The 14,984-nt window shown below is 45.5% G+C and overlaps 1 protein-coding gene across 1 annotated transcript in view; it reads left to right on the plus strand.

The window, feature by feature from the left end:
• Positions 1–1,039: 1,039 nt before the first annotated feature.
• SHMT2 (serine hydroxymethyltransferase 2) overlaps positions 1,040–14,984 on the plus strand; it is a 39,967-nt gene continuing 26,022 nt past the window's right edge. The window contains 6 exon segments of the mRNA XM_029594884.1: positions 1,040–1,193; positions 12,138–12,314; positions 13,301–13,381; positions 13,725–13,924; positions 14,250–14,331; positions 14,892–14,984. Of these exon segments, the coding sequence (XP_029450744.1) occupies positions 1,161–1,193; positions 12,138–12,314; positions 13,301–13,381; positions 13,725–13,924; positions 14,250–14,331; positions 14,892–14,984 (666 nt within the window). The 5' untranslated portion in view covers positions 1,040–1,160.

The raw sequence follows: 14,984 nt of genomic DNA on the forward strand, positions 1-14,984 counted from the left end.
CCAGAGCACCTCCCAGCCCTTGGGATTGGTGGCACGTGCTGCCCCATGGTGGGCCTGTGAACCGTGCAGAAGAGCCTTGTAAGTGGCCTCTTAGACGGGCATGACATATGCAAGGCTCAGATCGGCAGCTGCCCAGTGTGATGTTTGACTTTGGAGGCAGGATGAGACGGCAACTGCGGTAGAAGTGTTTTGGAGGGGTACCTTTTGCTACTCCAAAATTCTGCCACCTGAGGCCCCCACCTTACCCTGCTTCATGATATAACCGCCTCTGATGCATTCCTTTTGGGTACCTTAGCAGAGATGGCAGCGTGGGTGGGGGGAATTTAATCCTATCCTATCCCTCTACTCAGGCAGCAGATTGACATGAGCTCTGCTTCTGTTCTGGATTGCCAACACTCTGAACTATCTCCCACAGCCTGACATCATCATCAAAGGCCTTCTCAATGTCGCAGGTGTTAGCATATCAAAGGAGACATTTTGAGCTTGGCCCATATTGATGATCTCAAGCTGAGGATGCAGCTCAGAGAACAGATCGCGTGGCAGCAGCAGCAGATTTTTCTGATGCACTACCAACTTCAGCAGTCATCCTAGGCCACTGAAATGCGCTTCTTGGCTGGATCACCTGCCTCTTCTTCCCTTCCTCCCATCCCGATTTCCCTGATTACCTTTGCGAAGTTGGGCTGTCTGCACTATTTTACTACTTTTTACTCCTTCCAAAGACATCTCAATCGTGGACCATGTGGGCTGGGCGGAGCAGTATGAACTAAATGCTTTACATGACTACACAAACGCTGAGCTCGCTGTTAGTGTATTCGTTGTGCAAAGATTATATATAATTACAGAATCTGAAGCTGGTAGTTTACTCTCATATATGTTTTTCTGCCTCTCCACAGAAGTTTCCATCGGTAGTGGTGCATTAACACGCGCTCGATGCAAGGCTGCGTGGCAAGGCAGGCTAAAACTACAGCTCCCGGCATGTGTCAGACTGCTGCGCCTGCGCAGTACAGGTGTCGGCCAGTGACAGTCTGTAGCGCGCAGGCGCGCACGTGGATTTTGCCCCCCAGCCTCCTAAGCTTGAGTGCAGCCGGTGCAACTGGAGGGACCTGAGGGAAAGACGCGGTAGCGCAGCAGCGATCTCCTGCAAACAGATTCGGTCCAGCATGTTAACACTGACTTTCAGGCGCCTGGCCAATGTAAGTTGGGGGGTGATCTGCTACAACTCCGAGGTGGGCGAGTACGAACACACAGTACTTGAAATGCCAGAGCTGCTGCCCCTTTTCCTGTGTCTGCGTGCATGCATGTGCTTTAAGCTATTAGCTTCGTGGCAGTTGTGCTGCCCTGTTAAGAGTGTAAGTACTCTAGGCCATAGGCTTTCTGCTGCTTTAATCCCGACGCCTCTTATGCCCATACATTGATGAAAGATCCTGGGATTTAATTGTAAACTATGGTGGCCGGTCATCTGAGTTCCTGAACCTAGAAAAACAAGTATTGAATCAGTTGTTGACGCTGCCCTGGTTCTCTCTGCTGTGCTGTTTGCGCCCTCTTTTTTTCTGGTTTTTTTTTTTCTGCAGTGCAATAGGCAGGCTGGGGTAGTGAGGGGTGAAAGAAGACAGCTGAGCTCAGGCTGAGGCCATCAGCTCTGCCTCGAAACACTGTCACACTTTGCTGGCTTTTATTGCTGTCATATCGCAGCTTCCTCCAACTCCCCCCTCCTTTGCGAATCTGCTTTTATTACAGAAAGACATTAATGCTAACCTATATGTGAAAACAGCAGGGTGAATGGAGATCGAGTCGAAATAAGTTATGTAAAGGGTGATGATTATCTCTCAGCAGTGGACCTTGAGATTAACAGTGAAGTACTTGTTTACACAAAAAGTACAGTTTCATCTGAGGCAGCTGAGAATCAATTTTCTGTTGTTTGGAACTGGAATACTGGGAGCGGAGAAGGTAGGGGGAAGAAATGCAGATTATTGTTAAATATTCTTAGCAGCAGTAGGATTGCAAAAAGATGATCCGGTTTCATAACAGACTGGAAGCGAAAAGGTTGGCCAGTCAAGCTGTTAATCACGGAGAAGAAAAGTTCTCCAGCCCCGTTCATAAACTGCATTGTGCTGATCGAGTTGGTAAAATTAAGTTTGCCTCCGGTTTTTTCTCTTCCTGTCTGAGGGTGATGCAACCTGTAGTAGTCAGTTTCATCATGTTGGAGGCAGCATGCAATTGGCAAAAAAATGTGCGTAGGATTATATATTGAAGGGCAGATGCAATAAAGTGCACCCGGCCTAGCGCACAGGTTTTATAAGTAGTTGGATATGCAAGACTAGCACCCGATGCAAAAAGGATATTTGCGCGTCAAAAACGCTCCCAAACAAATGTAAAGCTGATAGCGCCCATCACAATGAAATTCCATGTAGTTGAGGCTATTACCGGTAGCTATTTAGCCCCCCCTCCCTGCAGAAAATCAGTGGGCGCTCATCGCACACTTTTTAATGTGGCAAATTTAACATCAGCCCAGAGGTGGCATAAAGTCAATCTACAAGTCAAGGATTCATGAGAAATTAAAAAATATGAGACTCTGTGGTTCCTGCTTACTTAGAGTCATTGTGACACTTAAATTTACTGCTCGTGGTGTTGGAAAAATAAAGTATATTGGCTTGATTTAAAAAAAAAAATTCTTATGGATGCATCATTTAGATGCCCATAGTAAGGGCGCTTTGGCTATGGGCATCTTCAGCAACCTCATCAAAATCTGCCCGAAGAAGCAGGATAATAAATGGACGCTCGATGCATTTGAGCACTATGGACGCCCAATTGTCCCCTAGCGCAGCCTTTCATTTAAATACTGCATCGGGCACCCAAAGAATGTGGCTTGCATGCGTGTTTTATTGCATCGGCCCCTGAATTCGAAAAGTGAGGTGAACTTTGAATTAAGAGGCTTTCTCTTTTTAATGGAATTGTTTTTCAAAGTTACGGTTTTCTCTCGCACAGATTGAGGCCGACTTAACAAGTCATTTTGATGCTTTTCTCCCACGAAATGAAGATCCTGGGCAGGCCCATTGCTTTTGTGCTGTGCCCTTCTGTGTGGAGGGACCTGAAATGGTTTGCAGGTCAGGTCTTTGGTTGCTGGGCTGGGGCCTGGTAATCTGCAGACAGATGCAGTTCACAACCCCTGGGGAAAGGTGGGGGAGGGGTGCAGTCAGTCATCGAACTACAGTGGCAGCTAATGGCCAGGCTTGGGACCCCGTGATCGCATGGCTCAGGCGGGAGTCCTACTGCGTGGTGTAAGGCGCTTGGCCAAGGATCATCGGTGCAGTGGCAGGACTTAAGTGAATTTGGGAGAGGGGAACCCAGATAGCTGTGAATGAAAGCTCATGGCGCGGTAGTGCAATAAAGGCTGGTCCTGGTTGATCTGAAATCCCAGAGAGGCAGGGAGAAACTGCGGAGCCAAAAAAAAAAAAAAAAGGAAGCTTCAGGGAAAATAATCGTGAGTGTGCTCAGGTCCAGCATGATGAGTTTAGGTTCATAGTGCTGGCAGAAACTATCCAGAGTACACTTGCAGCTGATTGATCAAGGAGTTGGCAGTGCAATGAGCATTGTTGTCATTGTCCTCCTTGCTTCTGCTCGCCAGCCTTTCCCCTTCATTGTTCTGGATCCCTCCATACCCCCATCCATCATTCCCTGTCTTCATCCTCCTCCATTACCTGTTTGCATTTCAGGTCTCTGTATATTTGGTGGAGCAGTGACACCCAGGTCCACGAGAGTAAATGATAACACAATGCTGTCGATATATGCAAGTCCTCTGAAAGGCAAATTTGCACGGTTAAAGAGCCCCCTTCTCCTCTCCTAAAAAACAAGTTTACGGTCTAGGGCAGTGGTTCTGAACCTGGTCCTTTGGGACCACATGGCCAGTCTGGTTTTTAGTATATCCACATGTGGATGTGCATAAAGTGTATTTGGCTTGCATTGTCTGCAAATACAGCTCATATATATTAATGGTGGATATCCTGAAAAACAGACTGGGAGGGCAGGTTCCAAGAATGGGGAGATACCCTGCTGAACCTGGTTAGTGCGCTGTCCCAAGTCCAGCCACTAGATTATTACTGTTTGTCGATGACTGGCTCCCTCACGTCAGGGGCATCTCCAGTCCCAACCAGCTCCTCTGTGGCAGTGTGTGGTACTGAGCCATCAGGTCAGACCCTAACATTTATTTTTTTGATTATACTATTTGAGTTTCATGTTGAAGGGATAATGGGATGTTTAACATGTTTTAAAGCATCTCCTGCTTAGCCACAGACAGAAAGTGTTGCTGTCGTGTTCATCAGCAGAAACCAGCACTCACCTTGTGCACCGTTGAGCATCCTTACTATTGCTGGAGAGTCATTTCAGGGCATATGATGTTTGACCATTGTTAGATATGCGTGGATTAAGTGTAGAGTGTGGGCCTCCTCACATCCCTACTGCCAGTCTGACCTCTCACATCCAGTAATGGTAGAGAAGGAGGATGAGTACTTGATGCTGTCAGCTTTAACTTCCTGTTTGTTTAGAAGCATGTTTTATTTTTAAGGGAAGAAACAAATGGTAGAAAAGAATAATTGCACATACACACAACATATTTCCTGTTGAAAAGGCAGTTTTCGAGGACAAGCAGAAAGGCAGTTCTCACATGGATGATGATATTAGACGGAGCCCAGTATGGAACTTTGACTTCAAAGTTTTTGCAAGCTTTGAACATGCCCTACTGGTTGCTCTCTTCTGCCTGTCAGGGATTTTGTTTCCCCAGGCATGCAGTATTCATTATTTGCAGAGCACTGTGGTCTTCTCTAAAGTCCTTTTAGGTAGTTGTTTTGACTTAATTTTTCTGGCCACATGGTATCCGTGCATCGAGGAGACATCGGTTACTAGTTTCTTGCCATAAGTCATGTGATTTTGCTTCATTCATTTTTTGATCAGTGCCACAAAAGGAGAAGAAAGCCAGCATCTTTGAAAAATGCCCCCTATGCTTACAGATATCTATCATGTATCCCCATGATAGATATGCCCTTTGTCTGGAGCCTGACCACGACGTACAGGGGTGTTCCCTCTGTACAACTGTGATTCTTTTGGGATGTTGTTCCCATCTTGACCTCATGGAAAAGCATCTTGGGTATCATAAGCCTGGACCATTGGTATCTTCATTGGAGACATTTGACATCAGGGAACTTGGGTTCCTTATACATATCCAGATCAGTCCAGACTCCTGGGTTTTGCAGGAATCGAAAATGGAGACAGAAAGTTTTTACTGACACTGTATATAACCCTTATTAATCAATTGAACTGCTGATGTGATGTAATCAACTATACGTTCAACAAACGAACATCACATGTACATGGAAACATCTATTTTTCTTGTTTGTGAATAGAGACCTCATATAATGTTGAGGAGAGTTTATATTGTAACTCTCCTTCTCAAATGTGTGGTTGTTTAATGTAATCACCACTACAAAAACGGTCCACAGTAACTGACTGTATTTTACTTGTATAATCATTTGGTCTTCGTTTCACAGACTTATGTGAGCTTGTTTCACTTTTTCACTTTTTATTGTATATGTTGTTTTTTAATTTTTTAAACATTTTAGTCAGTTGACAAGCAAAAGACAGTTATGTTTTGTGGTCTTTTCTGAGCGGTTAAATGCTCGAGGAGCGGCTCAAATATCCTGCCCGACACGGCTCATGTTTCGATGGATACTTTGTCAGGGGCATTAACTGCATATTTTGATTTTCTATAACAGAAAGAAGAAATTGCCATGCTCACTTACTAATGAACATACTTATATCAATAATACTTCTTATAAATGCTTCATACGCTCCAATTTTTTCTGTCACCCATCTCAATCATGCCTCAGCATTTCCAAATGAGATCCTCCATTTTGTTTTAACCGGCTTTTTTAAACTTCCTACTGAATCCAACTTCAGCCAATCACTGATCTCAACGGGCCATTGTTCAACCAATAGTAGTCCTGAAAAATGTGATGTCAAATTAATGTCATCCAGTCTACAGACTCGTTCATTACCTGTCGGACTTTGAGAAGACAATCTAAATATCCACCTTTGCTCGCAATAATTTAATTGTGGATGAAAATTACCTCCCCGTTCAGAACATACTATTCGATCTGGAATAGTCCATTTTAAATTTTAAAAGGCTCTCCCCTTTGTGCACCCCTTCGTGCAACTCTTTGTGCTTCATTTAATATTTTTTCTTTTATGTTTTCTGTTAAGTACCGGTAACCTTTTTTTCAAGTTCCTACCTTATGCCTTTGTTAACAATTTTATTATAAATGTTCTCTGTATTGACTATGGAAATATTTTTTCCTGCTTTTTCTGTTTTATGTAAACCGGTATGATTTGCATTTTAATGTAAGAATGTCGGTATATAAAAATTATAAATAAATAAATAAATGCTTAAATGTATGTGAATTTTGAATACAGTGTTTAACCATCTGGGCTTCAACAAGTCTGCTGCTTGTACTGTTAAGAACATAAGAACATAAGAAATTGCCATGCTGGGTCAGACCAAGGGTCCATCAAGCCCAGCATCCCGTTTCCAACAGAGGCCAAACCAGGCCACAAGAACCTGGCAATTACCCAAACACCTAGAAGTTCCCATGCTACTGATGCAATTAATAGCAGTGACTATTCCCTAAGTAAACTTGATTAATAGCAGTTAATGGACTTCTCTTCCAAGAACTTATCCAAACCTTTTTTGAACCCAGCTACACTAACCTGCACTAACCACATCCTCTGGCAACAAATTCCAGAGATTTATTGTGCGTTGAGTGAAAAAGAATTTTCTCGATTAGTCTTAAATGTGCTACTTGCTAACTTCATGGAATGCCCCCTAGTCCTTCTATTATTCGAAAGTGTAAATAACCGAGTCACATCTACTCGTTCAAGACCTCTCATGATCTTAAAGACCTCTATGATATCCCCCCTCAGCCGTCTCTTCTCCAAGCTGAACAGCCCTAACCTCTTCAGCCTTTCCTCATAGGGGGTTTTTCAATGTTGATCACCTATGTTAAATTTGGGAAACGAGTTTTCCATTGTCTTTTTGGGCAACTTCACCTTCTGGCTCTTTGGAAGGGAGCGAGTTTGCTTAGAAATTTTAAGGTTGTTGCTGTCATCTTGGCTTGGCTACAGGTCAGTACTGAGGGACTGTAGGTGGCACACTTGGTTATATACAGTATCGGTGAAACTTTCTCTGTCTTCATCTGCTGGCAGGGAGGCAAAACCCAGGAGTCTAGACTGATCTGTGGTACTACAGGAATGAAAATTAGCAGGTAAGAACCAATTTTCCTATCTATAATGACTGCTGCTGGTGCATCAATATTGAGGAGGCATTGATCCCCCTCGACATCGAGCACCAGACAGCGTCAAAGAAATTGGCTGTCATCTGGCTCCTCCCACCCTAAAAGAGCAAAGCATTCTCTTTTTTTAGTTCTGGCATCGCGGAAACTCTGATGAACATTACATCAGATGAAGGCCAAGAAGCATCTGGTTTCCATCAATGCACAATGCTGGGAGCGGGGACATTGAATCTCCTGTAGCATGGGAGAGCTCATCTTCCATGTATTCCCTGAAATCACAAGTTTCTGAGGATCCATGTGTCAGCCACAGGTACACCTCTGGTACCACAGGAGGATGTGGGCTCTCCCCCTGTTTCTCAGGCCATGTTGGCATGGCAAGTTTTGAGAAGTTGCTGGATAGGAAAATCCAAGAGGTGCACCAGCATCAACTGCATTAGTGTCTTTGTGTCCAGTCTCTTCTGGAAACTCTCTTGACACCCAGTGGAAGGATCTCTTTGCTGGTTCCTGGAGAGGAATCAACATTGGAAACTGTTGCACCGATATTACTCTCCAGCCCATAAGAGGAAGAAGTTTCACCAAGTTGCAGGAGTTCAACAGTGTGTAGACTCAACAGACAAGTCCTGCTGTCTTTGAGGCCTTGTTTGCTAGCCGGGTGATGTTCAGGTCCACACTCCCAATTTACAGTCATGCTCAACTCAGAATACTCCTGGGGTGCGATTATGGATCTGAGGACTTTTCCAATGAGGAGGGTCTACAGGTCTCCCCTTGTAACACCTCTCCTCCACTGGAAAGGAGATAGTTTCCTCTGGAGGACCTTTTCATTCTTTGCAATGTAAACCAGCAAAGGAGAGCCCAGAGCCAAGATGCTTGATATTCTCCAGAAAGTGGAACATTTTAAGTAAAACTGCCCTCTCCCTGGTCCATTGAAATCCATCAGGCGACACAGATGAGGAATGTGTGAAAAGCCTGCTCTTCGTTGGTTTGCAATTATTAAGAAGATGGAGATGATATATCCTGACTGGAGATTTCTGAATCAACAAAGTAGCAGCTGCCTCCCCAATCAGTGGTGATCAATTGTGCTTTTTTAAGAAGGTCAAGCGATCTAGAATCCATTCTTTGCTACCTCTGTGGAGGATTTCCCCATACTCTGGACTTGCTTGGGAGAGAAAAGATTTTTGGTTTTTTTCCAGAGGGCTATGCTCAGTGTTCATATAGAATCCTACCAGCTATTATGAACCACATGCAAAGACAATCAGAAGAGTGTAAAGGAGACAGCAGAGCAACTTTCTTAGATGCAGGTGATGTCTTGGAGTCACTGGTGGACAAGGGTATGGACTGTAGAAAATAACATGTCCAGTTGACCTATTGATGTTTTTGAGACAGCATCAAGAGTCTCTGTAGTGACTATTGCTGCCTGTAGACTTGTTGGGCTATGGGCCTCAGACCTATGACAGGAAGTCCAGGAAAAGTTCGCTGATGTTCCTTGCAATGAGGAGAATCTCTTTGGATATAAGGTCAAAGAAGTGGTGCTACTATAAAAGACCACCATGCAATGCTTCATATCCTCTCCTATACCATTCCAGACCCACTCTCTCAACCAGGAGGTTTCTGAGTGGGGTGCCAATAAGGCATTTCTATCCTCAGAAGAAATGCTTTCTCTGCCTCTTGGCCCCATCAACATCAGGGACCTCACTCTCGGACCAGACAGCAGATGGTCTAAAAGCCACAAACAGCACCTTAGACAAAACCTGGGTCAGGATTTTGATTAGATCTGGGCAAACATAGCCAGGATGCCAGTATCCATCCAAGATGACCTCACTGTCAGAAGGAAGCTGAGGTTTTACATAAACTGTTGGCCCAGTGTAATCTCAGATACTTGAGTCCTCAGCATAATCAGAAAAAGGAAATACAGATTTTGACTTACATATCACCATCTGTGTGTTGAGTTGCTAGGATATTATTTTATTTATATTCTGCCTTGCATGACTGGTCAGCCACTTCAAAGCAGATTACATTGAGATACTCCCTTGGCACATCTTCATATGAGAAGTGCCCAATGGTGTCTGAGATAACAGTGGGAGCAAGCCACTCAGGATCTCTGGGAGAGCATCTGCATCACCCAGTCTCTGAAGTACTCTATTCTGGTGGCTGATTTCACTCCTGTCTGGCCAAGGGATTACCCTTTCAGATTTTTCCAGTGCAAATGTATGTATGTATCTATTTTAAACATTTATATTCCACCAATTCACAAATCTTGGTGGTGTACAATATACATACACATTAAAATAATCAATAAACACTTTTAGATTTAATCACAATGGCTACCAGTCCTGAATACTGATTAGTTGACTAGAGGATGTGGTGCTCAGCCATTTGATGAAAGCTTCCTTGGAGCTTAGACTCTTGTGAACTGAAGTACATGGCCTGGAAGGCCATATTTTTGGTGGAGGTTATTTTGTCCCACATAGTCCGTGATCTCCAGGCCATAGTGACTTATCCACCTTACACAAGGATTTTTTACAATAGGGTGGTTCTGCGCACACATCCTAAATTTATGCTTAAGTATTGGACTTTAGCCTTAATCAGTGAAATGTCCTTCTAATATTTTTTCCCAGGCCACATGTCCACAGAGGTGAACAAGAGCTACGTGGTTTTGACTACAAGAGAACTTTGGGGTTCAGTTTCGAGCAGACTGAAGCCCTTAGAACAGAGCTTTCCAAACTTTTCATGTTGGTGACAGGCTTTTTAGTCAAACATAATTTCACAACAAGTAATTCAGTCTACTAGCAAGCCAGAGGTTAAAGGTTAAACGAACGAAACGTATTTCGACAATTTGTTTCCTTAAATATATACATAAATAAAATGTTTCACAACACAACCTATCTCATGAAAACCTTTCATTTATATTAAAAATATATAATATTCCAAGCCCTATTTTCCAAAAAAAGCAAGCCCAAGCACATGCCTGTCCCCCACACACTCATCTCTCTTCCCCCCCCCCCCAGCACATGTCTGGCCCCCACACTCATGTGCCTCTTCGTTTTGATTGTTGCCAGTTAAGTGCTTCACTCCCTTCAAGGTTCAGTCCTGCTGTGCTGCATAACACCTTCCATGATCACCAGACGCTTGCTTGCAGTCAGTACTCCTCGTGGCTAGGCCTCATCGGCAGCAGCAGCCAATGACAGGGACAGCTGGGCTCGTCCCACCCACCAAGCCCAAAAAAACTGCGATTGACAGCAAAAATCGCCCAATAATAAGCAACCCACGAACTGAAAAAAAAAAAAAGTGAATCGCTAGAAAAAAAAAAGGCCAAACTCACGTCTGAGTTGACGGCGCGGTGCACGACACACCTGCACACTGCAGGCGACACACTAACGTGTCGCGACACACAGATTGGAAAGCTCTGCCTTAGAATGTCAACTCAGCCTTTTTTTTTTGTTTTGACACCAACAAACCTGGAATTGCTTTTGCCAAATGCACTCTCTTGAATTGGCTAGTAGATTGCCTCTCCTTCTGTTACTCCCGGACAGGCCTGAATCTGGTGGGCTATGTCAAAGCTCATAGTGTCAGATCTATGGTGGCATCCGTAGTCCACCTAAAATCAGCCTTCATAGATGAGATCTGCAAAGCTCCAACGTGAAGTCCTCTTCACACATTCACATCGCTTTAGTAGCTTCAGCCATTATGACCTGCAGAATCTCTTTGAGGTGTAGAATTCAACTCTATTCTCCCTAGGGCCCATTGCTGTCTCTCTAGGCTGCCCCATTTAAAAAAAAAATAAAAAACAGGAAAAATATTAAAATGGCCCAATGCCATCCAAAAGTTTGCCCATTGGCAGTGTTCATGCTTATTTTTTCCCCTTTTTTTCGTTCTGGGCAGCCTGTAGTGAGAGATTCCTCACTTGTGAGAATTTCCATCTTGCTTGTGCTCTGAGGAAGCGGAGTTGCTTACCTATGACAGCTATTCTCCAAGGACAGCAGGATGGCAGTCCTCCCAAAACCTGTCTGCCTCTTCTTGGAGTTGGGTCTCCAAATTTGTGAGTTTTTCCTAGACTGAAGGTGCCCCCTGTATAGCAGGCTGCACATGTGCAGTAGTGGGGCATGTTCAAAGCTTCTAGAAGATTTGAAGACAAAGTTCCAAACCAGGCTCATCTGATGTCACCCATTTTTTTGGGACTTGACATTCCTCCGAGAACACCTGCTGCAGGTAAGCAGCTCTGCTTTCTCCTTTAACACTGTCCACTGAGTCCAATCTTAGGAATAGGCAGTTTTTCTTTTAGTACTGTAGACACTGATTACAGCCTGCGGATGAGGCCGTTCTCCTATAAATCACAGCGGGTAGGGCTGATGCCTGTTGGAGGGGGCCCTGGGCTTCCTCTCCCAGACATTAGCTGGAACCTGGGTAGTTCCGGAAATGCCTCTGGTGATGTTGGATGACACCTCTGGGAGCCTCAGAAACGTTTATCTGACAGGAGCCTGCAGATCAGCTCATCTGCCCCCGTTGATTAAAAGCCAGGGCGCTAGAAGCCCTCGTTCCTCACGCAGCTGATTGTTTGGGATAAGATGACTTATGGCGGTAGGTTGCCTTGGCAGGGTGCTGCATGCATGCTGGGCATGCCTAATCAGGGAAGGGGGAGGGGGGCAGTCCCTGTGAATGGAGGAGGGGGGAGGCGAGGAAGGAATTTTAAAGCTAGTGATCACCACCGGATAAACCTTTTATTTCCTGGTGGTCTCTACTATAGTTGGAGGGGCAGGAAAAGTTGCCTGTCTAATTCTCATCTCTGTTCTTCCATCTCTGCAGTCCCTGAGGAGTCGTCACCCGATCGGGGCCCAGCACAATGAGATGGTGGCCTGGGCCAGGAGTGCGTCCATGTGGACAGGGCAAGAGAGCATGTTTGAGAGTGACCCGGAAATGTGGGCTCTGGTGCAGCAGGAGAAGGACCGGCAGTGCCGGGGCTTGGAACTCATTGCTTCAGAGGTAGGGGTACCTCTCCGTGCATGCACCCCCCCCAACCACCACCACGTAACATCATCTTCAGATGAGCTCCTCGAGGCTGGATTTGACTCACAGAGAATGAAAGCTACAGCTACCTGAAAGCCATCTCAGAGCTTTTGGGAAATGAGTTGGTGGTGCAGTGGGTATTGCAGATGGCAGTGTCACAGGTTCTCAGTTTATTGATTGTCTGATGGGTGTGGTGAAGCATAAAGCTTTTCACTCCCGTAAGTGGTGCCCCCTACTTTTCCTTTTGAAAAGGTGAAGGGAAAGTGGGGGACATTAGTTTGTATAAGCTTGTGTGTTGATGAGAACTGCTTGCTGCTGCTACTTATCATTTTCTATAATGCTACTGGCTGTACATAGCACTGTACAAATACGCAAGACACAGTCCCTGCGCTGTAGAGCTTACAGTCTGGTCAGGACAAACGTACAGGAAGACAAATACATATTTTTTTCCTATTTGTAATGCTCTGCTTTTCCTGTATCTGTATCAGTCTCTTATTAACCCTCAGATGCGTTCCATCTGCACCTCCTTATTACCTCACTTATCTCCCCCCTACGCTCCTCCTTGAAACCTTCATGTATCAGGCGAGCTGCTGTTATCCGTGTCCTTCTCTTCCTTTGCCAACTTCCCACGCTGTGCTTTCTACCTTGCTGAGCTGTATGCCTGGAACAGCCTCCCTGAGTTGGTGCGTCGTACTTCCCTTCTCTGACCATATTCCTGTCCAGCCTAAAAACCCAGCTCTGTGATGCTGCTTTTAAATCTCCTGATCATGGCCTTATTGGTTTTAACCATGTCCTTCAAAATGAAATTCCAACAGTCTCCTATGCATGAAGAGAGAGAGAGAGAGAGAGATGTGGCTCGGGCTCTTAAAGTGCCGCTGCTCTGCCTTGTAAGGATAATGAGGAGGGTTAGGGGGAAGTATTTGAAAGTCGCACTCTTAAGTGCTTGTTTCTCTCCTGCATAGAACTTCTGCAGTCGTGCTGCTCTGGAGGCCCTGGGGTCCTGCCTCAATAACAAATACTCAGAGGGCTACCCAGGAAAGAGGGTAACGAGCTTACACGCATGCATGCGTGTGCGCGCACACACACAGACATGTACACATACTCGCCTGCCACACCGTGTTACGAGCTTTGCTTCCCATCATCCAACACTGTGAGGGAGAGTCTAGTACTTAAACGGGTTTAGACTCCAGGTCAAGTCTTGCCGCACCCCGTCATGCATGCTGCCAGGAGTTGCTCAATACCATCTCATGCTTCCTGACTCCGCGACACATATCCCTGTGCACCGTGACTCTTCTCTCACAGTGACGACTGACTTCTGCTTCCAGAACATTGAGTGCTGTCACTAGATGCACTGACCCCTCTCCCCCCCCCCCCCTTGCTTACAGGTACTATGCAGGGACGGAGATAGTAGACCAGATTGAGCTGCTCTGCCAGCAGCGGGCCCTGGATGCCTTTGACCTGGACCCCTCACGTTGGGGGGTCAACGTGCAGCCCTACTCCGGCTCTCCTGCCAACTTTGCTGCCTACACTGCACTGCTGCAGCCTCATGATCGTCTGATGGGCTTGGATCTCCCCGATGGTGGACAGTGAGTATGGAAATGCTAGGGCAGGTGACAGGAAAGGAGTATTCCAAAGTGGAGAACTGTGCCAGGCTGGTCCAGTCCTGGTTCTACGCTCCCCCCCTGCCCCGCATCAATTCCATTGTATCTGACGACTTGTACTTCAGATTTCTCCAAAGAAAATCAGATCTGGGTCAGCCTGTGGGGTTGATCTGGGTCTTGCAGGCAAAGGTGACCTTACAAAAATATAATTTGTTCACCATGTCTCTTGGCTAATTGATTTCCATGGCTCTGGTGGAGATTCCTGAATCCAGACTGACCTTTGACCTTTCTTTCTAATTCCTGTGTGCAGCCTCACCCATGGTTACATGTCTGACGTGAAGCGGATATCAGCTACGTCCATCTACTTTGAGTCCATGCCCTATAAACTGAACGTGAGTAAGGAAAGCCATGTAGCGCCATGGATGACTTGGTACTGTGGGTTTGGGATATTTTTCTCTGGCATATGCTTGATGTGCAAGTGAGAAGCAACTGCAGACATATACAGTGACACCTGTGCTGAAGCCCACCTGCATGTCAAGTCACCAGCTGGACCTAGCCAAATTATAAATTTCCTCTTCTGTCAGGAGATGCACTACCCAGGAGCTCAACATTGCGATTTGTTGGGTGTTAAAAGAAGTTTCTCCGTGTAATTTTCCTGTACAAAAACTATTTTAAAAAACACTCAGCAGGGTAATTGGGTAGAGATGATACCCTTTGCTCATGTTAATGAAGGGAAATTATTAACCATTTGCAGGCAGCGCTAATGGAAAAGGAATTACAGACTTAAAATACAGAGGGTGGCAGTGGCAGTTGGATTGGGTGAAAGTAGAAGTCATTTCAAGGAGGCTACTTGAGCTTAGGGCAGTAGGTATGGGGTGGAGGGGAAGAGAGGGTTCTGAGATGGTGGAGAAAGCAGAATTCAAGTGTTTCAACAGAGACTCCCCTTTTCCAGCCAGCATCTGGGGTGATTGACTATGACCAGCTGGAACTGACTGCCCGGCTCTTCCGACCGCAGCTCATCATCGCCGGTACCAGTGCCTACGCC

This window comes from Rhinatrema bivittatum, chromosome 3 (assembly GCF_901001135.1).
Source record: "Rhinatrema bivittatum chromosome 3, aRhiBiv1.1, whole genome shotgun sequence".
NCBI lineage: Eukaryota > Metazoa > Chordata > Amphibia > Gymnophiona > Rhinatrematidae > Rhinatrema > Rhinatrema bivittatum.